General features: G+C 33.3%; 1 protein-coding gene across 1 annotated transcript in view; it reads right to left on the bottom strand.

Moving 5' to 3' along the window:
• Positions 1–26177, bottom strand: part of LOC129224609 (ras-related protein Rap-1b-like) — a 143620-nt gene that overhangs the window by 6735 nt on the left and 110708 nt on the right. The window contains exon 3 of the mRNA XM_054859094.1: positions 16555–16728. Within this exon, the coding sequence (XP_054715069.1) occupies positions 16555–16728 (174 nt within the window). The remainder of the gene's footprint in view (positions 1–16554; positions 16729–26177) is intronic.

Here is a 26177-nt window from a genome sequence, read left to right as displayed (position 1 = left end):
TCGATAGTATTTTTTTGTAGCATTTATTAATGTGTTTGACCGAATGTCTAACAGCCTTAAAATTTGTAAATGAAACTTTACGCAAAAGAAAAGCAATTAAAATAAGATTTTTTTAAAAATCGATAACCTCTTTTCCCCTCATAGGGTTTTGATTTAATTGCTAGAGGATTTGAAAAAAAAAAAAAAAAAAAAATCCGTGTTTAAAAATAGATCACATCCTTATAAAATTATTGAGTTATAAAAGGTAAACTATTTCTATTTACTCTACATCATCTCAGCCACTCATATGTTTGATTAAGTTCTTTTTTCAAGAATTTTACCTTAGCCTTTCCCTTATTACCATCGATCAGTCTTTCTACAAAATATTGCAGATCACAAGAAACTCCGTAGAAATGTTCCTTACTAGGAGTCGCTTCCCATATTTTGAATTTCTTTCCCCCCTGAGCCAGTTGTTATATTGTAAATTTGTCTTTTGAATGTATTGACTGTAAAGTGCTTTCCTCTTCTGTTTTAATTTATGTTTTTTTTTTTTTTTTTTTGAATATTAGGCAATTATTTCTGAAATTTCGGCCCAAACATTACTAAATTATGTCAGAATGAATAATGAATAAAATCAATAAGTAATATTATCATTCTTAAAAATTTAAAGAGCTGGATTGTTTGATATTTCTTAAAAGGGGCTAAAAATAGAAGAAATCTGTTTTCAGGAGTATTAAGTTGCAACCATACTCAAGTCAATCTCTCAACTCAAGTCAATTTCTCATAATGATTTCTCATAATTTTAATGAATCAAGTCAATGTCTCATTAATACAAGTCAGGAGTATTAACATTGCAACCATTTTAAAGTTAAACAGAATGTCAGTTAGTTACCGTATCAAGTGTGTCAGTCAGTAACCGAGGAGTTTTCGGTGTTCCGGATGTAAACTTACAATTCTACTTATTCAGCATTCAAATACTCCTGATGTAGGAAAAGAATATGAATTTCGGAAAATTTCCACCATTTATTTTCATGCTGAGGGAAAAAAGTTGCCTTTTTATGGTAACTGACTGACATTAATAAATTGATTTTAAGATTGTTTCTGAATGAAACACTATAAAGACATTTTTTGATATAAGCTTCCTGTATAAAACGGTATTATGAGTATAACAAAATACACTAACCTGTTTTCCTTTTAGTTATAATTTGTGTTAGGAAAAATTTTGATTACTATATGCTAAATTTTCCCTAAACATTCCGGAAACGACATAGGCATCTCTTGCGGCTTATTTTCAATACGAAAAATTATGAACTAATATTTAAATTGCTACGCTTTTTAAAATATATATTTCAAGGTTTTAATTGATGTACAATACTTATAGTTTTGTTAATATTGAAGTTTTGATGTCCGGGTTGACATTTTCGCCCATACATTAATTTTCACTAACTGTTTGCGAACCACATGCGATAGGAATAATATTTTTACAAAAATTATGTTAGATGAATTGAGATTAATCCGAATGTTTTTTTAATGAAATTAATTGAAACTATAAGAATGATACGGATTAATTTTCACTAGCTGTTTGCGGACCACATGAAAATTGCTCGCGGACCACAAGTTGAGAAGCACTGTTCTACGCTATAGTGGAAGGTGTTGCTGTCCCTAGCATCTCCTTGTAACCCTCCTCTTGCTGGCTCAGGCGTTTCGCAATGATTAGCCTTTGATTGTCACAAGGTGCCCATTTGCTAGTCGGAGTAGACGAAGGGTGAGTATTTTTCTCATCGTGCGAGTTCTGGTGGAACTTCTTTTTTTTCTTCCTTTTACAAAAAAGGAAGTATTGTATTCGTGAAAAAAATTTCACTCAAAAATAGACCTTAATTTCCATTTTTCTCACCCCCGAATGAATGTTGAGTTTTTTTTTCGACTCGACCACACGTGGATAAGTGCCTAAGAACGTATAGACACGCGAAATATCCATTTTGACGATTCCCGAGTTAGTTACAACGAGTTTTCTCGTGACGTCTGTACGTACGTATGTGCGCATGTGCGATGTGCGTATGTATGTCGCATAACTCAAGAACGGTATGTCCTAGAAAGTTGAAATTGTTTACGTAGACTCCTAGTGGGATCTAGTTGGGCACCTGCCCTTTTGGTTGCATTCGGGTGTTTTTAAGGGAGTCTTTTGCCCCTTTTTGGGGGGAAATCATTGTTAATTTCGATGTAAACTCAAGTGGTGGTACAATTTGGCGAACATTTGGCAATATATCGCCAATCTTTGGGTCGCTCTGTTTTGTCGCCAACTTGGCGACAAATTTGGCGATTTTATTTATTTATTTATTTTTTGAGCAATCACGATTGCTTATTGTTCTCACTTGACTGTTTTGATGTCCTATCATTTTATTTTCCCACCGCCACCCTCCGCGCCATCACAGTCGACCAGGTCCTCACGATGCTGCTCCTGTAGCGAAAGCCGTCTCCAGGTTGCATCCATGTCCTACACACACGCGCATACATACACAACTACACGCACGCACACATACACATGCACACACATACACCCACACACACAAACAAACACATACACACACATACACCTACACACAACTACCCATACATTCATGCCTGCACACAGACACAAACACATATGCATACACACACATACACATAACACCCGCACACACATATTCATACACACAACTAACCACACATTTATGCCAGCACACAGACAAACACACATGCCTACACACACATACGCACTACACACACATACGCACTACACACACATACACATACCCCCCACACACAAACACACACGCCTACATACACACATTCGTGATTGCGAAAAACATATTTTGAATTCAAGATGTCAAAATTCAAATTTTTTTTTTTTTTAAATCTAGTTTCCATTTGGCCACTGTTGGTGATATTTAGAGGTTAACTATTGAATCACATTAAAATTACCAATAATAGAAAAATGACATTAAATTGGAGTAAAAGGAAGTCATGTGAGGCACACATCAGCTCGTTTTTCTTGAACGCAAGTGCTCTCATAATTTACCAAGAATTTTTTGTTGTTTTTTTACATTTCATCGAATATTAAACCAGGTATGTATCTAAATGGACTGAAATAAATGAGTAAATTAGTTACACATTATAAGTTTAAGGGAAACAGGTAGTGCGAGAAAAATTCTCACACGCGAGTTCTCAGGTTATATGCATTTTGATTCTATTTCTACTATATATGCTTATTTGACTGAAGTTACTTCAATCGAATAAGCAATGGACATAAAAAAAATAACATTGTTTCTTATTCGTAGTTTATAAGTTAAATTATTTGTTACAGGGTAATTCTTATTAAAGATTTCTAGAGTTAATATAAAAGTAATTTTGAACTACATGGTTACGTGCTATTTTTGTCAACTAATTGTAGTTAAATAAACTAAAACATACTGTTTGATGTGCAACAAAAAGAAGCAAAGTGGCCTTAGTTTCTTAACTCAATTGAAAATAAACTCTTATTTTGAAACCGATTTTGAGTTTAGTATACTTAACACCAGATCCCTGTTTAAAACTCCAAGCTGAATTCAACTCGATTTCACGCTGACTGGCTGCCTCTAAAACTAGTGAAAACTTTAAGACGATTGTTGGGAAATAGAGCACTCCCCACAAAGTTCTTTATAGATTATGTAAATTTGATCATGAGCAGATTTCGTGAAGAGCAAAGCATTCAGATAAAATGCGTATCAGAATTACAGTGCATTTATTCTTTGAGTTGGTAGAAAGAAATAGCTTGGAAAAAAAAAGGCGCTACGTCCTGTCCACGTTTAACCGGAATGACCGCTATTTTCGCAACCGTTAGTTTTAGATGCATACTTCTAGTTGCAAATAAAAAAAATAAAGAAACGGAATCTAACTTTTTATGTGATCCAATTTTCTCTCCATTTTTTTACATTAATCAGAAGAGTAACATAACAATGGGGTGGTTTCCTTCAGTCAAAAGAACTACTTTTAGTCATTGAAATAGATATAATAAGCCAAAAAAAAAAAAAAAAAAACATGAACCCAGAAAATACTTTTATTTTCCCAACAGTTTTTTTAAATTAATTTTTTTTAATATCCGATTTTTCAAACAAGGCGTGGTCTTTATGACGTCACAAATGATGCAATTTGGCGCATCTTTCTACTACGTTTCCGCGTTATGATAATCAAGCAGCGGATTAAAATTGCGCTCTACGCTTGCTACCAACCATATCGTTGCCAATACACGTGAGTAAAGATGCGAATTAAATATTTTGGACCGTGAATGGCAACACTGAATGGCATTTCATCATTTGTGATGTCATCGGCAGAAGCATTAAACGATGAAAGAGCACCAATTTAAGTATTTTTTTTTTTTTAATATTAAACTTAAAGAAATTATTTAAAAAATGTTCAGATTCTATGTTTTAAGCATGCTCTTTCCGAAAAAAATACTTTTAAAATTTTGGAAACGACCCCATTCTATTGCAAAAAGAAAAAAAAATCGACTCTAGCACGACCAATATTCATCGAAATTAGTGACGCTCGTTATTTACATTTCTTAATGGACCCTAGAGCGGATGACAAAGTTGTTAATTATATGTGTGCACCAGAGTTCGCCGATATATATCAGTCGATATCTATCACGATATACATTACGATATATATCCGATATTTATTTTGAAAATATGATATTCTGATATTTTCGATATTTATTTTTAATATAAAAATTATATTAATCATTGTAATATTGTTCATTTATTTTTGAAAATAACCAAAAAGTTATATGCTATATTTTTATTATGTATTAATACATCATTAATATAACAAAGTAATATAGTATTCCATTTTATTTATATTAATAAAAGTATTAGCAATGTAACAATTTTAATTCAGATTAAAAGTGCTTAATTTAATATTTAACGTTGGTCAGTAAAAAAGAGAAAATGTCTTATAACTGTGCACCAACTAATACATATTTTTCAATCTCAATCATATAACTGTGTAAAACTAACTAACAGAAGAAAAATAAGTAAAATAGCTAATGCTAAATTAATTCCATTATAATTGATTAAAATGGAAAATGAAATGTTAGATATAAATAATAAAAGAAACCTTAATTTTAAGTCAATATTGTGATAACAAAATAAGAAAATAAAGAGTGTTTTGAAGATGCATTTACTATTTTGAAGAATTGAGTTTGTACTGATTAAAAATATCGGATTTATATCAAAATATCGGATATTTTCGATATTTTTGAAAATATCGATGTTTTTAAACCCTGGTGTGCACATAGTGTTTTATTTTTTTCCAACTGTACGAACTATTGTAGTTGTTTATTTTACGTAGCATAGCATAACATTTACAAAATTCAAAACGATCGAAAGAAAGGTTTAAAAGTCGTTTTTAAAGTCAGTCTCCCAAACACGTATAGCAGTTTTTGCTGTGTAGCTCAGTGCTTAAATTGAGTTTAGCCTAGGAGTTTCTGTAAACTATAAACGCTTATATCTCCTGTTCTGACTCCTAGACATTTTACGTCAAGTTCAAGTGGAAAAATAAATTTATGAAAAACCTAATTCGAAATTACAAGAAAAAATGTGTGTGTGTGTGTGGGGGGGGGGGAGACACTCCCCGGAATTTCTAGGCTATAAACTCGTTAGGGACTTTTAGATATCGCCCCACCTTCCTTTTTGCACACACACACTCATTGAGAATTAAACAAATTTTTGAAGGATCGTAATTTTGACTGCTTTGGAAATTTTAACTTTTTATTTAAAAAAATAGAGAAATTACTAAGTTTTATAGTTAATCAAGAAAACCCCCCCCCCCCCACCTTTTTCCATACTAGATTTTATTTTTCCATTTATTTACCTAATTTTACGTGACACAAATTTATCATCTATTTTTAATGAAACAGTATAGTTTGCACAACTTTTTTCAATCACTTCAAATTTACCAGAAAGATTTATTTTTTAATTTAAAATAACATCTAATGTGCAAATGGTTACTATGTTAAAGCTTATAACCATCGCATGCATTTCTTTCAACCAGACTGAATAGATTACTGAAAATATATTACGTTATTAATTCGTCCCTTGTGTTTATCGCGAACAGCAAGCTTAGTTTTATCTGAGTTTCACAAAGTGATTTTCGGACCGGTGAACTCTCTATCTGTGTCTTTAGAGAGCGGGGTATCAAGCGCTTTTGCTGCTATGGAAGGAAGACAATTGTAGTGTGACAGAATGAGGCATAAACTACAGCTGAAAAGTTAGCCCTGAGGAAAATTGTCTCCCATCGAACTTTTATTCGTAGTAGTTAACCAATGTGTAACAAGATAATTTAGTAGGTTATGCAATGTTCTCAATTGTCGAAAGTTTGAGAGTAAATATAATCTAAAGAAATTTTTACTTTTACTTGTTAATTTTATTTTTCTTCTTTTTGGATAACTTTCCCTTAAAGGAAAAAAGCAAAAAATAAATACACGAAAGAAGCAAAAAAAAAAAGATGAAAAGGAGTCAAGTATTTGAATAACTATTAAAAATAATAACGATTAAAAAATGAACGTAGGGCATTGAGATGGAGAAAAGTGTGTCTAATGGTCCTAACTTTTAAAAGAATTGCCATATTCGAACAAGTTTTTTTATTAAAGTATCTTGGCTTGGACCCTTCATTCTCATATTTGATTTTTAGGTACGAACCATTTTTCATTTAGTTTTGAACAGTTCAAAGGAGAAACACATTAGCACCTACAGAGAAATGTAAGGCATATAGGTCCGGAAACAAAAAATGTAGATTTAGTAGTGCATTTAGTTATGAACAGTTCAAAGGCGAAACACCTTAACACCTACAGGGAAATTTGAGGCATATTGAAATTTCCCTGTAGGTGCAACAGGGTGTGTGTATCTCGGTACCCGAAATAAAAAATAGATTTGCTTCGAAAAAACATTGTAGAAAATAGTTCTCGATGAAAAAAATGTATTGATTTTACTTGAATACTATCTGTACCCGCACGGTTGTGCACGTGCTATAAGGGGAAAAAAAGTTCTTTAAGCGTATGTAAATTTATCTTCTCAGTCCGAAACACAAAAAAATATTAACTAAACTTGTCGCCAGCTTGGCGATAAATTTGGCGATTTAAAAATTTTTTTTTTAAAATCTGGTTTCAATGTGGCCATTGTTGGTGATATTTAGAGAGTAAGAGAGAGAAAATCACATCAAAATTGCAATAATAGGAAAATAACATTACATTGGTGTAAAAGGAAGTCACTTGATGCACATATCAGCTCGTTTTAACTTAATTATTGCTATTATTTTTCATTGTGTTTGGCAACTTCCGTCCCACAAAAAGTTTGCCAATCAGAAATTCAAAGCCCTCGCATTGAAAGTTTCAATTCAAAAACAGAAGGTACTTTTGTATTTGGTGCTTTTATCTTCCACCATGAACCATTTTTATAACAAATCTTTGATATTTTTATTAAAATCATAGTACACATATGGGTAGACGTTTTTCAACTGTGTGTCAGAATATTAAAAGAAACATCATTGTAAGTGCAAAAATAAACGACAAAAAGAAGAAAAAGGGATATTAAATGTACTGCGTAAAAACATATTTCAGTAGCACTACATATTCATGAATATTTTTACAGCAAACTGCGAAAACAAGTAAAAATGAATAACTTCATGCCAAGCTCGTATTACGTTTAATGTATCCATGATTGTTTAGGCAAAAAAGCGCTAAACTTGGAAACCAAAACATTTCTCTCAATAAGACAAGCGTCTTAAATTTATGATGCTTTTACCATTTATGGAAAACATCGAATACATATGCAAAAACAGGCAATTGGTTTAATGCAGTTAGGATTTGAGTTCTGGTTTTGGATTTCAAGGTTGTCACTAAAATATTAAATTTTAGTATCACAACAAAAATTTTTATTCATCGAAGATAGTAAATATGCATGTTTTAGAACATTTCGAAACGTGCCTTCGAAAACTTGGCATGTTGACAGTTTTCCTAGATTTTTTCCGTAGAGGAGAATCAAAGAATAATTTCTTTTCTCAAACTCAGTAGATTAATAGCTTCTGAAAATTTCCATTTTGTAATGAGAAAACGGAAACATGGAAAGAGATAAAATGTTTGACACTGTATTATATAAACTATTTCTGCCGAACTGGTAGGTACGTTAGCGATTATATAGAGATAATTATATTACAAAATTAAAATCGAAATGAGTTGTGTGCGTGTTGTTGGTGTTGTTGTCTTGGGCCAGCTTGTCTGGAAATTTGGGGTGCACTGCTGCACTTTTCCAACTGTACCGTAATTTGGTGTGAAGTCTGACTTCCACAGTACACACATGCTATAAGGACTCGTTTAAAGGGCGGGCAACCATTCACAACACGACAACACATTTACACAAAGAAAGGACAATGACAGGAGATAGAAAGTGCATCCATGCCCGAGCCGGGATTCGAACCCGCGACCTCCCCACCTCAGACAGTCTCCTCTGGCAGCAAGGGCGGATCCAGATTCTGGTTTTGGAGGGGGTCATTTCCGGCAGGTAGGGGGGGGGGGGTCATAAGTGTCTTTTTTTGGCATGAATGGGAGGTCTGGGGGGGAAACTTTTGAAACATAAGCTCACAAAATGCAGTTTTAGTCGTTTTGTGGTCGGGTAAATAAACACCATATATCACCTTTGTGAATAAAAAGTGAAATAAGAAATAATAATGTCAAATAGCACAAATTGCAGATTACTGCAGACACGTGTTTCGGCGTCACAAGGAACGCTTTTTTCAAAAGCCGGACTTTTGTCGGATGTCTTTTCATCCATAAGCTCATTTCTTTTACATTGAAAAAAGCGTTTCATGTAACGCCGAAACACGTGTCTGCAGTTATCTGCAATTCGTGCTCACGTTATTTCTTATTTTACCTTTGGTAGGTTCCGCACCTACCAAATGCAACCGCACCTGCATCCGCACCTGGTAAGAATGAATATAAATACTGTCAGTATGGAAAAGTGGACGGTTGGAACGGAAACCAATCACTATACTGCCATGGGCAAGTAAGGGAAAGTGCTACGAACTTTGCTTTTTTTTTCCATTTTGTCATATATTGTACGTTAGCTTTATCAGGCATGACATGAGGAACGGAATGTTCCAATTAAACGCAGTATTCTTAAGGCATGCTCTGCATAAACTTCGAAACGCTGCTCAGAAAATTCGATCGGATCGGATAGAGACAGCACTGGATAACTTCGCCAACATGGTTATTAACATGAAACAGTTTTTTGTTGTACTAACATGTGACATCTCGGCATTGTTCAATGAAAGTTGGAATACTATTTATCACTTTTTTTGGCAAGAAGTTCTTTATATCAGTAAAATCACGTAATTAAACCATTAATAGCCGATGATCTCCCATGCTACATCGCACCAATGGAAAGGTCAAGACCTGTCACGTGGCAATGGTGTAATAGGCGGGTCTTAACGGTGTTTTTTTACGATTTAAGAAGATAATTTTCTCTTTACTAAAATACTTCCTCTGGGAGTCAAATTCTGATGACAGCAATTGGAAACATCCCTCACGCCCTTACGGTCAGATTTTGTTCCTATCTGGATACGCATGCGTTGGCAATTTTATGTTGCACATATTCACTAGTGGCTAACTTTGCGGACTTCAAAAAGAAATACGCCACCACTGTCTGTAATAATATTATGTTGCTGCGTTTCAGGATGGGTAAAAGCACTGATTCTCAATATTTTGTATGTCTTGATCTCTTTTTGGCCAAATAAACTACTCGTGATCCCATATGTGTATTGTGTAAGTCCATCTATATACATAAATGGCTACTTCTGTATGTATGTACAGTGGCTCCCAAAAGTCTTCGTACACCTACGACTTTCAACGAAATAGGCCCAATGTTTGCAGACCAGTTCGAATAAAAATTCATGAATAGTTCTTTTTTTATTCCAATTAACGTCCAATTTTCAGATACATTCTCAAATATGGGGGTGAAAAATTACTTGCACATATTAATAATACATATCGTTAGAAAGGGTAGAATTTTCCGCGTTCTACGCAATTTGTTTCAATGCTCTAACTTCATTACGGCGGGAGTTATTTGCGTTTTCAGCTCGAATTTTTTTAGGCTTAGCTGAAATTTAAGCACTACTTTCTTCATTAAATAAATCAATAAAAAGTGAAGGAATTGTCCCACAGCTCTCTTTTTGACGCCATTGGAAAAAGCGACCTTTTTTACTCCAGATCTAACTCGACCTATGGTCGAAAAAATAAGCTTTTATTTCGAAAGGAAAAAAAGTTACAAGCCTTTTTAAATCAAGTTTAAGAAATCTCGATTCCATTCAAATTGTGAACCATTTTCTTTCGCATTTTAATACCTTAAACTTATTTTATTTCGTGTTTCCATGGTTACGCATTTTAAATCCATCTCTCCCGATTTAATTTCTTAAAAGTATTTTAATCTCTGTCGTCATTGTTTGGAAGGGAAAAATTTTTTTTTACGCCTGATTGTTGAATATACGTCACTTGACACAATTTTTATTTTCAAGGTAGACCGAGCAAAACCGGGCAACGCAGCTAGTTAAATATAAAACCCATTGTTACCGAAATTCGTTGCCTCACAACAGCAATATTAATAGTAATCATAATGCAAATTTTGAATCAAGGCTTTTCTGGAGCAAGCATAACATTTATTGCTTACTAAGGAATTGTATACTCATCTACATACATAAATGGCTACTTCTGTGTGTGTATCAGTGGTAATCTTGAAAATTACTGGACCGATTTTAATCATTTTTTTCCACCATAGATAGCTACATTATCAGGGAGCAACATAGGCTATAATTTATTCCTAAAAAACTTAGTTAAAAAAGTTATGATGGAAAATAGTAAATGTCATGTAATTTCCCCATTAAATGATTAAATATTAAACCCATTGTTACAAAAATTCTTTGCCTAACAACAGCAATATTAATAGTAATTATAACGAAAATTTTGAATCAAGGCTTCTCAGGAGCAAACATGAATTTTAAGTCCTTAAATATTCGGAAACTCTACATTTTGAAAACTTAGGGAAATAGTACAGATTTGTGTGTGTGTGTGTGTGTGTGTGTGCACTATTTTTTAAATAAATAAAGCGCACGATTTTTTTAATGATCTTTGTTAGTTCATATTTTGGAAATTCTTCAAATTTTTATATGCTAAAATGTCGTGCTTTTGTTTCTAACTGAGTATTATTTCGTTTTTTATACTTATTGGGCGATTCTCAAAAAAAGGCCCGTGCATAACGCTAAGTTTTTTATTTTATTCAAGTAACTATTAATTAAATATGGGATTAACTGTTATGCTTTGATATTGTATTAAAGCATGTATTATTCCCCAACAGCATTATTTTTTGAAGGCTTTGGTTTGCTGGAAAAAATAAAACACTTAGCGTTACGCACGGGACATTCGACAAATGCCCTATTGCTATTTTACTCCTATGGGTAAGGAAGAAGCTCGATTTTTAATCACGTCAAAGCGGTGTGTTTGGACTTTCAGTTGAAACAGAAAACGAATGAAAGTAGCGATTGTTTCTCACAATTATTACTGACCCAGGCAACGCGGGGTATTTTTGCTAGTACCTTTATAAATAAAACAAATAATATAATGTAAGGTTGTTTATTTATATATGTGTATGTTCCCTATACAAATCTACGGTTTACGTCGGATCTCGACCAAATTTGGCAGGGAGGTATTTGGGCATCCGAGAAGAAACGTATGGTGGTTTTTCGAACGCCAAAAAACTACCGAACCATTTAAATTTTAGTTTTAGGACCCGAAAATGGCATCAAATGGCTCTTTCTACCCGAAATAATTACCCGATTTTCTTGAATTAGGTCCCATTCGAAAGAACGCGAGAAATACCCCTGAAATTGATATACAGTGAAACCTGTGTAAGTTGACCGTTTGCGGTGCAGTACTTTGGTGGTCATTTTATAAAGGATGGGACTTTTTTTTTTTTTTGTCATTTCTTGCAACATGTATTCATTTTTTGACTAATTCACACTTACTCTTTCTGTTCAATTCACTTTCATTATTTAACATTACTTCGAAGCAATAATTAAAAATGTTATTCAAATATTTTTAGAGATTAATTTCCCAAAATGACGTATAACGAACGTATCATACAAACCTAAAATTTCAGTAAATTGATCAAAACAAAAATCTTATTGTGTATGAAAAGGTACTTACAGAGGTGTGAAAATTATTACAATAATTGTGAAATTTATAGTAAATCCTTGTTATATCAAAGAAATATTACTTTATTTAAAAAACATTGATACATTGATTATTGAGGAGGCATCCTCTTATTTTTTAATAAAGATTCGAGACGTCTTGACATTCTTTTTATAAGTTTCTTGCAATTAATTTGTATTTCCTCGTCATGGTGCTAAATTTGAATGAGTCTTTCTGTGAGACAATTTTTGTTTGTGAAGTTCAATTTCTTTAATTTTGTTTTTTTTTTACAATAGTTCAGATGTTCTCTATTATGCTCATATTTGGACTGTTTCCATGCCATGGAAGTGTTTTTATGTTTTTTTTTTTACATTCAAAATTTTGTTCACAGATTAAGCTTCAAGACACAGAACTCCATCATGCATGAATATGAAGTTTCCATTTCCAACCAAACTTTTAACTATAAAACCTCCTTTGTTCAAGCACTTTTTCTTTCTGATATTCGGTCCTCATGCCTTCTACAATGCTTAAGCAACCAGCATCCTGAGCGGAAATTACGCTCCAATCCATAACTTGAGTGGTGTGTTTAACCGTTTGTATAATGCGACTCGGGAAAATACTTTACTGGTACTTCTCCTGACATACTAGCTGCTATTTTTTTGTATTTTAAGCATTGATTTATCAGAAAAACATACCTAAAAGGTAAAAAGTACCTTAGTGTCATGTAATTTATTGGGAAATATTCTCATAAAGAAAGTTTTAGCCACATTTTTAAACAATTCTGAATCTTTAGTCAGTATGCAATAAATTTAATTTCAGGAAAAAGACTGATTAACTTGAATTTAACTGAACAATTAAAGGAAAATTAATATTTCTCATCTTGCTCCAATTACTAGTAAATAGCTTATGCACAATTTTTGCCCACGCAAGTCTCTTTGCCACAGCAAATTTGATTTTAGCCCTCTTTACGAGGATCACGAGCACCTAGTTCAACTGAGATGAGTTTTCTACGAATAGAAGAATCACATAAATTTACTCCATTCTTCTGGAGATATTTTTAGTTCATATCAGTTGTTTTTCTATTAGTTTTGGCAATATTAATTACTTTAATTTGTGTTTTTGCAATGAACTTACTTTTCTACTGCGTTTCCCACTCAAGAATTTATATATTTACGTTTGAAATTCAAAGATGTTTTTCATTCTACACACAGATTATTGCAAAATTTTTAGTTTTTATCGATTTCTTGTTGTGTATAGTGATTTTCTTGGATGAAACATTTTATTGCAGCTTGTTTTCTAGAAAAAATCATGATCACCAATAGTTCTTTAACAAAAAAAAAAAAAAAAACTGCCGAGTATAAACTAATTAAAGCTGCGAAAAAATTGCCTTAAGAATAAAGTAATACTGATGCCAACCCATGGGAAGAATATAAAATACTAGCACAGCAAGCAGACAGTTTTTAAATCAATTTCAAATTCGATTGTTAATCAAACACATGCTTATGCAATGCGAACTATTTCATTAATTTAGATCAAATGTTTCTGTATTTTATAAATGTCAACATTTAACGAAGTAATGTCCCCAAAACTACTCTAAAGGAGTGGAAGTATGATTAGAATAACAAAACAAATGATCCTTCATGAATTATTGCAAGCATAAGTGAAAACTAGAGAAACTGAAAAAAATCACAATTATACTTTAATAATTTTCACCCTTCTGTACTTTATATAAATAGTTCCTAAAAATTCATAGGTAGAATTACGGTAACCGGGTCGCGTTGGCGTATTTTTTCAAAAACAGCCAAATTTGGCATCTGCGACTCAATGTAAACAAAGTACTACATTGCAAACGAAGGAAATCTTCCAATGAGAGAAACCAAAAGAAAACTAGTATGTTGTGGCCATCACGAAACTTTCTTCTATATCTTTCTTGTGAATTCTGATCAATTCCTATGCTTGAAGAAAATGCAATATTCCCAGCAATCAAAAAAAAAAAAAAAACTTAACGACCGTCCAAAATCCTGAATTCACACAAAAGCAAAGCAAAGAACGACTTGAAAGTTATTTTAAAAGCCTTGCTTGAATTAATTAGATGTTTTATTTGTTAACAAACATAAAATGGCAACAGTTATTAATTTTCAATCATTGCGATAACATTTCCGATTATTTCCCAAAAATTAAAATCACGTGAAATAAGCAGACGACAGTATTACAATTTATATTTCTTATTGTTGCATTTATAAAGCTATTTTTATTTACACAAAAAAAAAATCAGCCCCCCATGGAGCGATTGGCGCCAAAATTGAAACAACGCCTATTTACAAATAGATTCACATTTATTCCAAATTTCATCCAGAACGTAGCATTACTTCTGGAGATATGGCACTCACAATGAAAAAAAAGAACATTCGATTGCGCCACCCCCTTTTCAGCTTTTGACAACAACATAAAATCCGCTCTTATACCCACTAAGGGCTGCTTGCCGATAAATTTTTCTTTCATTCCGTTCATTATTTCTTAAGATACAGCAGTCACAATTGACGACAAAAAACGTTCTATAGCTCAACCCCCGTTTGAGTTATTGACACCAAAATTGAATCAGCACCTGTTCCTGTTAATGGCAACATATGGACCAAATTTTGTTTGATTCCGCCAGTTACTTCCTGAGGAATAGCAAGCACGCGTAACTCAAAAAACGTCCCATTGCTCCACCCCCTTGGACGAATTCGCGCCAAAAACCAATGGGCACAAGTTTACATAGGGGCACATATATGTACCAAATTTCGTTCGATTTCATGCGGTAGTTTTTGCTGTAGAGCGGCCACAAAAAACTGGTCACACACAGACGTGACACACACACACACACACACACACACACACACACACACACACACACACACACACACACACACACACACACACACACACACACACACACACAGACAGACATTTTCCAAAAATAGTCGAAATGGACTCAGCACACCTCAAAACGTTCGAATCCGTCAAAATTCGAAATTCGAAAATTTGCACGAATCCAATACTTTCTTCTATATATTAGATATAGAAGAAAGTAAAAAGCGGAGCTTCAGATGGCTCAAAATATCGCCTTGGTAACTAGAACTGTTTATTAATCTTTTTCTTTCTCTGATTATAATCGTAAAGAAGCAAAAAAAAAAGTAACAAAATTCTTTTCATTTTTAAATGATGAAAATATAGCAAAATATGCAGAAACTATCATAAAGCCTAATTTTTTATTTAACTTTATTAATTTTCTTATTTCAACATTAAGTTTGCAGAATATACAAGTGAGAGGTAACTTTTTTCAAGATGTTAACATAATCTGTGTGGGAAGATCAAGAGCATAAAACGAAAGGTTCATGACATAAATGTTACACTTTTTGTTTGCTTTCCCTAGGAATATAAAGATGAAACATACATTTCTAGCAAACTTAACAACATTAAAAGTTGGATAGAAAATGACATTAATCTGAAATAGTTCGTCAATAAATAGGAAAAGCCCTTAGGTAAATTTAGTGTTCTTAAAACGACCAACTAAATAAGTTAAATAACATCAGAAGATCCATCCAGAGAACGTTAGAACTAAAATTTTAATTCAAACTTACTGAATAAGTTATCACGATAAGTAATGAATTTTAAATTAAAGATGGAACAATAAAACACGAAGGCAATTACTTACTGCAAACATTCTTATTTATTTTTCTGGACTGCCAGCTGATGATATTCAAAGATTTTAGTTGTATTAATGGAGGGTTACGTTTAATTTGTTCGGGATTTTCAGATTTGCCATTAACGAAATTTGGGAATCATTATTTTGACGGAAAAATTTAGAGTATTTTTTTCAATCTATTATTTAAGCCTAATTGTTGAACACCCGTCACTTGACATTTTTCTTTTTACTTTTGAGGTAGACCGTGCAAAGCCAGGCAACGCAGCTAGTATATATATAAAAAATCCTATTTGTCACACATTTGTAGTGAATACGAATGAGAGAAAATTAATACTTTTAAATTTGGGCAAAATACGCAAAATGTAATTAACTATCATTACAAAAGGAACTCATTTTCAACTTTTTGGACAAAAATTTAAACAGCTTCTTTTCTTAATGAAACTAACAGCGTTTAACATAAGCAACAAAAGATAGAAACTAAGCTAGTTTTTGTTTATGTAATCGTTTCAAAACTGTAATACGAAATATTTTAGAGGTAGCAATACTGTTGTGACCTCATAAGAAATGCTCCACGACCCCATTTTCGCGACCCATTCGCCAGGATCTATCCATGGGTTTAATGATAAAAGTAATCTACCTCTAATTTTTCTTATGTGTTCCCAGATGCGGAGGGCTTCTCGCAGCGTTCCCGCGTCGTCCAATGAAAACACGAGCAGAAATGCACGTCCGGAACGAATGCTGAGCTCTCTCATGGCTGGGAAGGGGTGTGAGCCTGCAGTGTCCACAATCTCCACAGGCTCATGTGATCCATCTGAAAAGAAAGGATGAGATGAATTTTTGGAAGAAAACTAGTAATAAACCTCAGACACGAAATTCAGTTGAGGCATTGGAGATCAATACTAAAGTCTAATTTTACAGAAACTTCCACTCACAGAATATTCCTTGCGGATTATTTCTAGGTAATTAAAAAAAAGGCACATCTTAAGGGATAAAGTGGTCATAGTTCAGCAATAAAAATCGTAGTTTACTCTCTAGGGACGTAAGAAACTGCTTTTGAGGCATAGAACATACATTTTTTCTTTTTAATTGGGCGCAGGTGCATTCAGGTGAAGCCACTCTGCCACTTGTCTGAAACACACACACACAGACAGCGGTTTATCCCCCATCAGTTATTTATTGAGTCGGTAACGTATTCATTTATTAATTAATTTACTTATATTCTTTCATTTAGTAGTTCAGTTATTTTCTTCTTTATTCACTTATTTTTTTTCTCATTTATTAATTATTTTATTCATCTATTAATTTCATTATCTATTAACTTCTTCATAGATTCTTTTATTTACTGATCCATTCAAATAAAAATATTTTCAATTAGGAAAGAGAAAATATTTCATTAAAAAAATTTTATTTTTCACTTTGCTCCATGAAAAAAAAAAAAAAAAAGAAAAAAGTGAAAAATGTTCACTTTTTTTTTGAAAGTACAAGTTTTGGGCCAAATTTTAAAAATAATGTTTCAACGCAAATTTTATTTGAAACATTGTTCTTTCTTTGTGTAATTTTCAGAACAAATTCCCAATTTGTTCACTTAAGAAAAGTAAGTTCTCTTAACTATTTCACTTGCCCCACATTCCCCTAAAGATACATGTCTCTACAGAAAACATGCAATCTGCTCCAACTGAAGAAGACACATTTTACGGTAGCATTACAAAAAAAAAAATCTCACAGTATTTAAAAGCCAAAAAGTATTAAATACGAAACAGCTTTGCAGTTTAAAAAGCTAAACCACTGTTCCACGAAATTTGTTGCAATAAGATAGTACTTCAGCGAAGCATTTGCCAATTTATTCATCCTCATTTATTTCAGGTATTCTGCGAACTCGTATGTTTTGCACTGCGTGGAAAACAAAACAACATTTTATTTTTAAAACCCACGCGTTCATATTAATTTCCGCAATTTCCTCTCTTGAAATTACATTACTACGTTAATTTTTTTCTTTTTGTGTTATTTCTCTTAACTAGACATGTAAAACTTCCGGAAATTTTGAAATCGTGGAAAAAAAACGGGTTTTTACCGGTCTTTTTCGGGAAAAAGGGGAAAAAATGGAAAAATTGATTTTTTTTATGAATAAAAATACTGGTTTTTAATAACTCTGTTTCTTGAGACATATAAAGGTTTAAACATTAAAACATACATGCAATCCACACATCTTCTTTTTCTGCTTGACAGAAATACACATAAAGGTAAGTTAAATTTGTTTTATAACTGAGAGCTTTCTTGGTCTAACACCAGGAATAAGTCAAGTCCTCGTTCAACCAATAATATTGGGTAAGGTGTGTCTAATCATAACAATTACGTTTTCTATTTTAGATTGCCTTTGAAACTTGAAATAATAATTGTAATTTTTGAATTTCAAGCATGATTGATATACGTAGTTTGAAAGAAAAATAAGTATTCCCCTTCCTTACAATGTAACTTTACTGTCTGAAAATGAAAGCTACTGAGATTTTACTTTTCCTAATCCAGTCTAAGTCGGAATCAAAATTAAATTTGTTTTTCTTTTTCTTTCCAACAGAAACCCAAAACTAAAACTGTGTAATGGTTTCTTTTCTAAAACTGAACCAAAACTTAAACTGGAGTTTCAATCTATTCATACGACCGTGCTAAGCACAGTAGTAAAAGTAATCATACCTGCAGTCTTGAACAAAACCGAGTTATTATAAACATGTTTTTTTCTCTGTTTCGTATTAAACTTAATAAATAAAACGTTTTAGGGTCATTTGACCAAAAACTATTTTTGTAAAATTTCTGAGGGGAAAAAAAACAAAACATCTGAATCAAATCTATGGAAAAGCCAAACTTGGAAACACAATATCTCTGCTTGAGCTCAACTGCAGAATCCAATTTTTTGCTTAGCACGGCAGTATACAGGGTGTGGCAAAATAAATAAATAAATAAAACTCGGACAAAGATTGCATCATCGAATGGAAGTAAAGTAATTTTAGTCTAATAAGTATCTTATTTATTTTTGTTTCTCACTTTATTATAAAATGATTAATAATGTATCTCCTAGTTTGTGTATTGTTTTTCGGTTTTTCTACGATTAAAAGCAAAACATATGCTATTTAAAAGTTGTCTAACCAAGTAGAACGACAGTTCTTTTGCTTGTTGTGCCTCGGCAAACAGTATTTGATGCAGTATGCAGCTTCAAGTGGCTTGGAAATGATAGTCGATCTCCAGGAAGTATACAAAAACAAACAGTGAACATTTCAGTTAATCGTCAGGTCATCCAAAAGTGAGTTCAATGAAATCCTTGAGTTTCCACGAGAGAAGTCTTCGTAAGATTAGGAATTTGTGACCGATAAGTGAGGCTAAGGGCAAAAACAGCTCAAACAAAAGTTTTACAAGTTCCAAAAAGTTCAGGCATTCGTGTGACTCCAAAGATGCCAGAAACGTTTGAGACGGACCGCAAATTCACGCTGGAAGAGACACTTTTCACTGATTTACCGTTCAACCAACTCATAACCCCCAAAATGATAGCGTTTGGTCTGTAGACACACCAAGCACCTTAGAAAATAGTAAAGATCGCCAAAATCCGAAGTCAGGCTAGGTCTGTTATGGAAATCATCACAAACAAAAAAAATTTTTTTTTTGTGGATAAGGGCCATAAAATGAATTAAAAAACGTACCAGGAGGGCATTTTGGAAGCTGTTGTACTTCTGTGGACCTAAGAGCACGTCAGCACAGCAATGTAGACTGGACATTTCAATTTGACTCCACACCAATTCATACGGCCAAAAAGACAAGAGTGGTGCAAGGCGCATTGTATTTGACATGATATCCTCTTTAGAGTGGGCACTCTACCCGCTAGACCTCAATCCCATTTATTACACTGTATGGCCTGTTTTAGAGTCAAAGATCTACCCTAAACTACGCATAAGTTTGGACTCTCTAAACCAATTGCTTTAAAGGGAATAGGATTAAGTAAAGGACTTGCAGCCCTTGAATGAAAATTTCAATAAGCAGTTGCATCACTTCAAAAGGCGGCCTGTTTGAAGCCAATTAATTTAATGATTACTAGAGGTCTTCTGATATTATTATTTTTTTTGTGTTTTGTTAATTCATTTATTTCTAATAAAGTTACATGGAAAATTACTTGCCCTATTTTTGTCTTGCCGTACCCTATACATTTGGTTCGCACAGTCAGCAGAAAAACATAGTTCTGTTATTAAAGTTATGCTTGTTTTATTTCTTTTATGAAGAATTAAAATAAATTCTTCCCTAAGGATATTGGTTTCATTTTTTTTTTTTTTGCAAAAGGTCTTAAATGTTTTTCGATCTAAATTATAGTATTATCATACAACAACTTGACTTCTCAAAGTTAGATAGAATTTTGACATACACGGTGGGGGAGGAAATTGCATAAGAATTTAAGTATGAGAAATTTCTAATCACTTTAAACTGAAAATCTCAATTAAAACTTCCTGAAAAGTTGAAAAAATTTATTTTTCAATTTTTCGGATCGGAAATAAACCCTTTCGAGAAAAAAAGTTTTTTTCCCCGAAATTTTCCGGTTTTTTCCCACTGTTTTCATCTCTACTCTTAACGTACTTCACATTCTGATTGTTTAAGTATAAATTTTAGTTTTGGAATGTTTCAGTGATTTATTTCTATTTAAGGAAACATGTACTGTTCCAATACTTTGACGGATGAGCGCATTTTTGCACAGGTGTCTTCAAAATGAGTTAATTTAAGTTCTAAATTAGAAAGAGATGGAAAATGTATGATATCTGAAAATCCTTAAATATAATATTATAGTGCGTTGTGAAAAATACTTTTGAAGACTTCTTTTGTTTAGAACATTAAATATTAAAGCAGAAATTGAATAAAATTTTACAATTCATTGCGTCTCTGAGTTGAATTTAAGCCTGTTTCTTTTTTTATATATGGTGCTGTAAGAGGAGAAAATATTTTGGGGGATAGGGGCGCACCTTTTTATAAATGTAGATGTCATAGTTGATTGATTTTGTCAGACAGCAAAAAGTCAGTTGAGATTGCTTATTCAGCAATAATTTTGAAAGCAGACATTTATTATCATTTTTTGAAAGTGGTTTGTAACTACACTATACCTTAAATTTGTAATTTTTTTACTACAAGAAACCCAATATTTTGGGGAATAACTTTACTATATATCTATATCTATATGTAGATTTCAGTGGCGTACCTAGCATAGATGACACTCGGAGCGGTAATTTGTGGTGTTGTCACTCCCCCCCCCCCACCTACAAACGCAAAAAAAAAGAAAGAAATGTTGTATGTAAACATGAAAACATGTCTAAAGGAAAATAAATTGAACAAAATAAGAAAAAGAGAAGGATATTTTTAATTTTCTTTTTATGCTGATGTGTGTTAAATTTCTTTTTTTCTCTTGGCAAGGGGAAATTTAATTTTATTTAAAATACTTATTGAGATCTGTATTTATATTTTCAGAAATTCTTAAATGTAGTTTGGGTGTGACCTCCCTCCCCCCACCCAGAAGGATGTCAGCCGGCGCAAACGCCCTTCTCTTTCCCGTAGTGATGATACTCTGATAGATGGGAAATCTGAAATGTTGGGGAAAAATTTCAGAACTGAAATGTGAACATTTTTGAAACACTTAAATCCAATTCGGTATCAGCTCCCATCCAGACGATGGCTCCCAGCGCAAGTCCCCCCACCCCCACCCTTAAAGATATAATTGCGTTTGATAGAGGAAACATGAATTAAAATATTGGGAGAGATTTTCTAAATTGAAATATTAATATTTTTCGAAAACTTGCAATTACGCTTTGGTTGTCAACCCCCACTACGGCTGACATCCGGGGCAAGCCGACCCCTCGTGGTAACGCTGTATATATACAGGGTGTTCCGTTTTAACCTGCAAGACCTTTATTTTCGCAACCGTTAGTCCTAGTTGTATACAGTAGACCCTCGTTTTACGCGGGGGTTACGTTCCATAAAAATGCCGCTTAAATCGAAACCGCGTAAATTGAGACCTAATAATAGTGTTAAAATAGGGGTTAGGTTCCGTAGATTAAAAAAAAAAAATTTCATTCTGGTGATGACTAATTGTATAATAAGTTTAATGTGTACTCATATCGATTTTTATGTACAACATGCATAAAGAAAACAAATTAATTTCGTGTTTTGTTTGTAAAGAGGAGCTGGCTATTATAGTCTTTTGGCTGTCATTAAGAATTTTTCTCTGTAATTCTTTGCAGAGCATTGACGCATCCATGATCACTTGCGTCATTTCCATGATAGAATCTTCCTTCATTAACCAACCAGAAAGATCATTTCTATTGTCTAAAAATGACTCAAAATTTTCAGTGTGACCGTTTTTGGTAGTGTGTCACCGATGTCGGTATCCTCGTTGGTTTTGGCTTCCTTTCTCACTCTTAAAAGCTTTTCTTCCAGTGAGTTCTGAGCTGTGTAAGTTTAATAACTTTACTTCTGGAAAGAACTCTAGAACCAGTCGCATAAAATGTCTCAAGCCAAGTTCGATTATTAGTAGGGCTCGACCGATGGCATATTTTGGCCGATGGGCCGATGCCGATTGTTGGCCGATTGTTCAAAGAGGGCCGATGGCCGATTGTTTTCCTCCAAATGGCCGATTGCCGATGGCCGATGCCGTTGGCCGATGGCAAAAAAAAAAAATAAAAAAAAAATAAAATAAATAAATAAATAAATAAATAATTGATAAAATTATCAGGGATTTAAAGGATCATTGACTCATTTCATTTTACTTCCTTTCTACGAATAAAGAATCGTAATCACAAAAAAAAAATCAGATTTTGACATAAATTTCTATTTTACGATCACGCAATTTAAACTTCACAAGTTTTTTCGGCACATCTCTACACGCATATGTACCTAAGAACATATAGACCGAACATATGACCGAAATATCCATTTAGAACACCTCCTCAGTTAATTATCGCAAATTCTCTTGTGATGTCTTCATGCGCGTTAACTTGCGTCACTCAAAAACTTTATGAAATAGTAAGTTGAAAACTCAATCGTACGTATTATGATCTAAAAGTTCGAAGACAATTTGCATAAATCCTTACCCTGAATAGGTCACATTACCGAAGCATATCTATCTACAAAATAGTCACCTTAAACGACTATACATTACTGCCAACGTTCATATAGCTTTTAGAAGCACTCCTGGAAGACATTTTTCGCAACCTCCTGTAAGGCCTCTTGCCCTGCTGCTTTAACTTCATCGCGGGGAAGAAGGCGACTTTCATGTTCAGAATGCACGGTTCGATTGGTCAATACTCTGATATGACAAACAAATAACATAACGTTTCGTCGGACTTATCTCCGTGTGACTTTTACTTGTTCCCAGCAAAAAAAAAAAAAAAAACATTTGCATGGACGCCGCTTTCTTCCGTCAGAGAAGATAAAGCTGAATCATAGAAGGTAGCGAAAAATGGCTTCCAGGAGTGATTCCAAAAGTTATATTAACACTGACCGAAGTACATAGTCCCTCAAGGTGACCTTTTGAAGGTGGATGTGCTTCGGTAATGTGAACTATTCTGGATAAGGTTTTATACAGCTTGTCCCCGAACTTTTGGATCGTACAACGTACAATCTGTATAGGGTGTAGTTATGCTTCTCCTTTTTTGACTGCTGTATGATGAAAGAGAAAGAACAACAGCCCCCCCCCCCAAAAAAAAAAGAACGAAAGAAAAAAAAAAGAGGAAGAAAAGCAAAGAGACTGTTTAATAACCAATTGATTTTTTTATTTATTTTTTTTAATTGAACATATATAACTAAGATTTCAGTAACAATGTAATAATGTATGGATTTAAGTACACTAAACATAGTTAAAAAATATTAAATTACGTTGTTTAATCATTCAGAAAAAAAAAATTAAGAATGAAACCATGAAACCGTCAACAAATTACGCAATTAAAGTGGAAAGAGTGGCGCATTTTTTAGTCATCAAATTAAAAGGGTAACAGATAAATTACAATATTAAATCATAATAGAAATATTTTTATACTTATTTAAAATTTATGAAGAGAAAAGTTTGCATTTTTCTTAAAAGCTATAACAGTGACATAAATTTTGCTGAAAAATACTACTTGATCTGATGTTTGTGCACATAATATTGAACAATTTGATTGTTTAATTTTTTATGAAGCTTTAGAAACAAGTTCAAATAAAATTTTTCAATTTTACAATAATTTTCTGAAATTTAAAAAATTGCATAATAGAAAATCCTTAAAACTTTTCTATAAAAAACGAAAATTAACTTATTCATTGATTTTATATAAATAAATAAAAATAGTTACTTACAGTAGAAAAAAAATCGATCGCTATTAATGATGCAAAAAAGATGGCGCATTACGAAATATAGGTGCAACAAGTATGAGAAATACGCAAAATGACATTTCTTGACCAAAATAAACTAGTATGTTGTGGCCATCACGAAACTTTCTTCTATATTTTTCTTTTTTTTTCTTCTGGTCCCTCCCCATGCTTGACGAGGAAGCAATATTCCCAACAAAAACAAAATTACACATGCAAAAACTTGACGACTATCCCAATGTCTGAATTATTGCAAAAGCAAAGCAAAGAGCGAAAATTGGAAGTTATTTTAAAAGCCTTGCTTGAATTAATTACAAATATTTTATTTGTTAACAAACATAAGATGGCAACAGTTAAAAATTTAAATCATTGAGATAATATTTCCTATCATTTCCATACAATTAAAATCACGAGAAATACGCAGACGACAATCTATTACGATTTATCTTTCTTATTGTTGCATTAATAAAAATATTTTTATTCGCAAAAAAAAAAAAAATCAACACCTCTTGGAGCGATCGGCGTCCAAATTGAACCAAAGCCTGTTTACATATGGATTCACATATATTCCAAATTTCAACCAGAACGTAGCATTACTTCTTGAGATAGGGCACTCAAAATGGAAAAAAAGAACGGGTGATTGCGCTACCCCCCTTTTTAGCTGTTGACAAAAAAATAAATCAGTTCTTATACCCACTAAGGGTTACTTGCCGATAAATTTTTCTTTCATTCCGTTCATTATTTCTTGAGATACAGCAGTCACAATTGACGACAAAAAACGTTCTATAGCTCAACCCCCGTTTGAGTTATTGACACCAAAATTGAATCAGCACCTGTTCCTGTTAATACCAATATATGGACCAAATTTTGTTTGATTCCGCCAGTTACTTCCTGAGGAATAGCAAGCACGCGTAACTCGAAAAACGTCCCATTGCTCCACCCCCCTTGGAGGAATTCGCGACAAAAACTAATGGGCACAAGTTCACATAGGGGCACATATGTGTACTAAATTTCGTTCGATTTCATGCGGTAGTTTTTGTTGTAGAGCGGCCACAAAAAACTGGTCACACACAGACGTGACACACACACACACACATACACACACACACACACACAGACAGACATTTTCCAAAAATGGTCGAAATGGACTCAGCACACCTCAAAACGTTCGAATCCGTCAAAATTCGATATTCGAAAATTTGCACGAATCCAATACTTTCTTCCATATATTAGATATAGAAGAAAGTAAAAATCGATAAATATTTAAGAAATGTTTGAAACGACGAGAAAGGGTTGGGCGGGAGGGAGGGGTCACCCTCATATTTTGGAGCTACTCACACTTCGGCCGCAACTTCAGCCTTATTTTTTTAGTACAGAATCGCTACCGCCAACGCCTCGGAAGAGTTTCTGAATCTACTTCAGCACTTCTGAAGAAAAAATTCAAAAGTCTCTTTGATTTCGGAATTATGTCACCATCCAAAACGTCTTTAATCAATTTCTTACATTAATGCTCTAAATTCTTCCTAAACAATAGATAAAGTTTGAAAACAAAATCTCAAATTTTATGAATGGTGATAGTTTTAAACAACTCAGAAGTACGAATACAGTTTAATTTCAGAAATTCAGGGAGTGGGAGGAGGGGCACAATAACTCCTTTACTTTGTATTACAAAGTAAAACAGCAAAGGTCCTTTTTTTTTTTCAAAAACATCGGCCAATTCCATCGGCTTTTCGGTGTATTTTAAGGCCGATGGGCCGATGTTTCCTGCAAGTTTGCATCGGCCGCCGATGCCGATGCCGATGGCTAAATTGTTGAACCATCGGCGCCGATGCATCGGCCAGGCCGATGCATCGGTCGAGTCCTAATTATTAGCACGTCAAAATGCAGTTTATTACGTGTAAT

The sequence above is a fragment of the Uloborus diversus genome, chromosome 6 (assembly GCF_026930045.1).
Source record: "Uloborus diversus isolate 005 chromosome 6, Udiv.v.3.1, whole genome shotgun sequence".
Taxonomy (NCBI): Eukaryota; Metazoa; Arthropoda; class Arachnida; order Araneae; family Uloboridae; genus Uloborus; species Uloborus diversus.
This window is presented reverse-complemented; position numbering and strand designations above follow the sequence as displayed.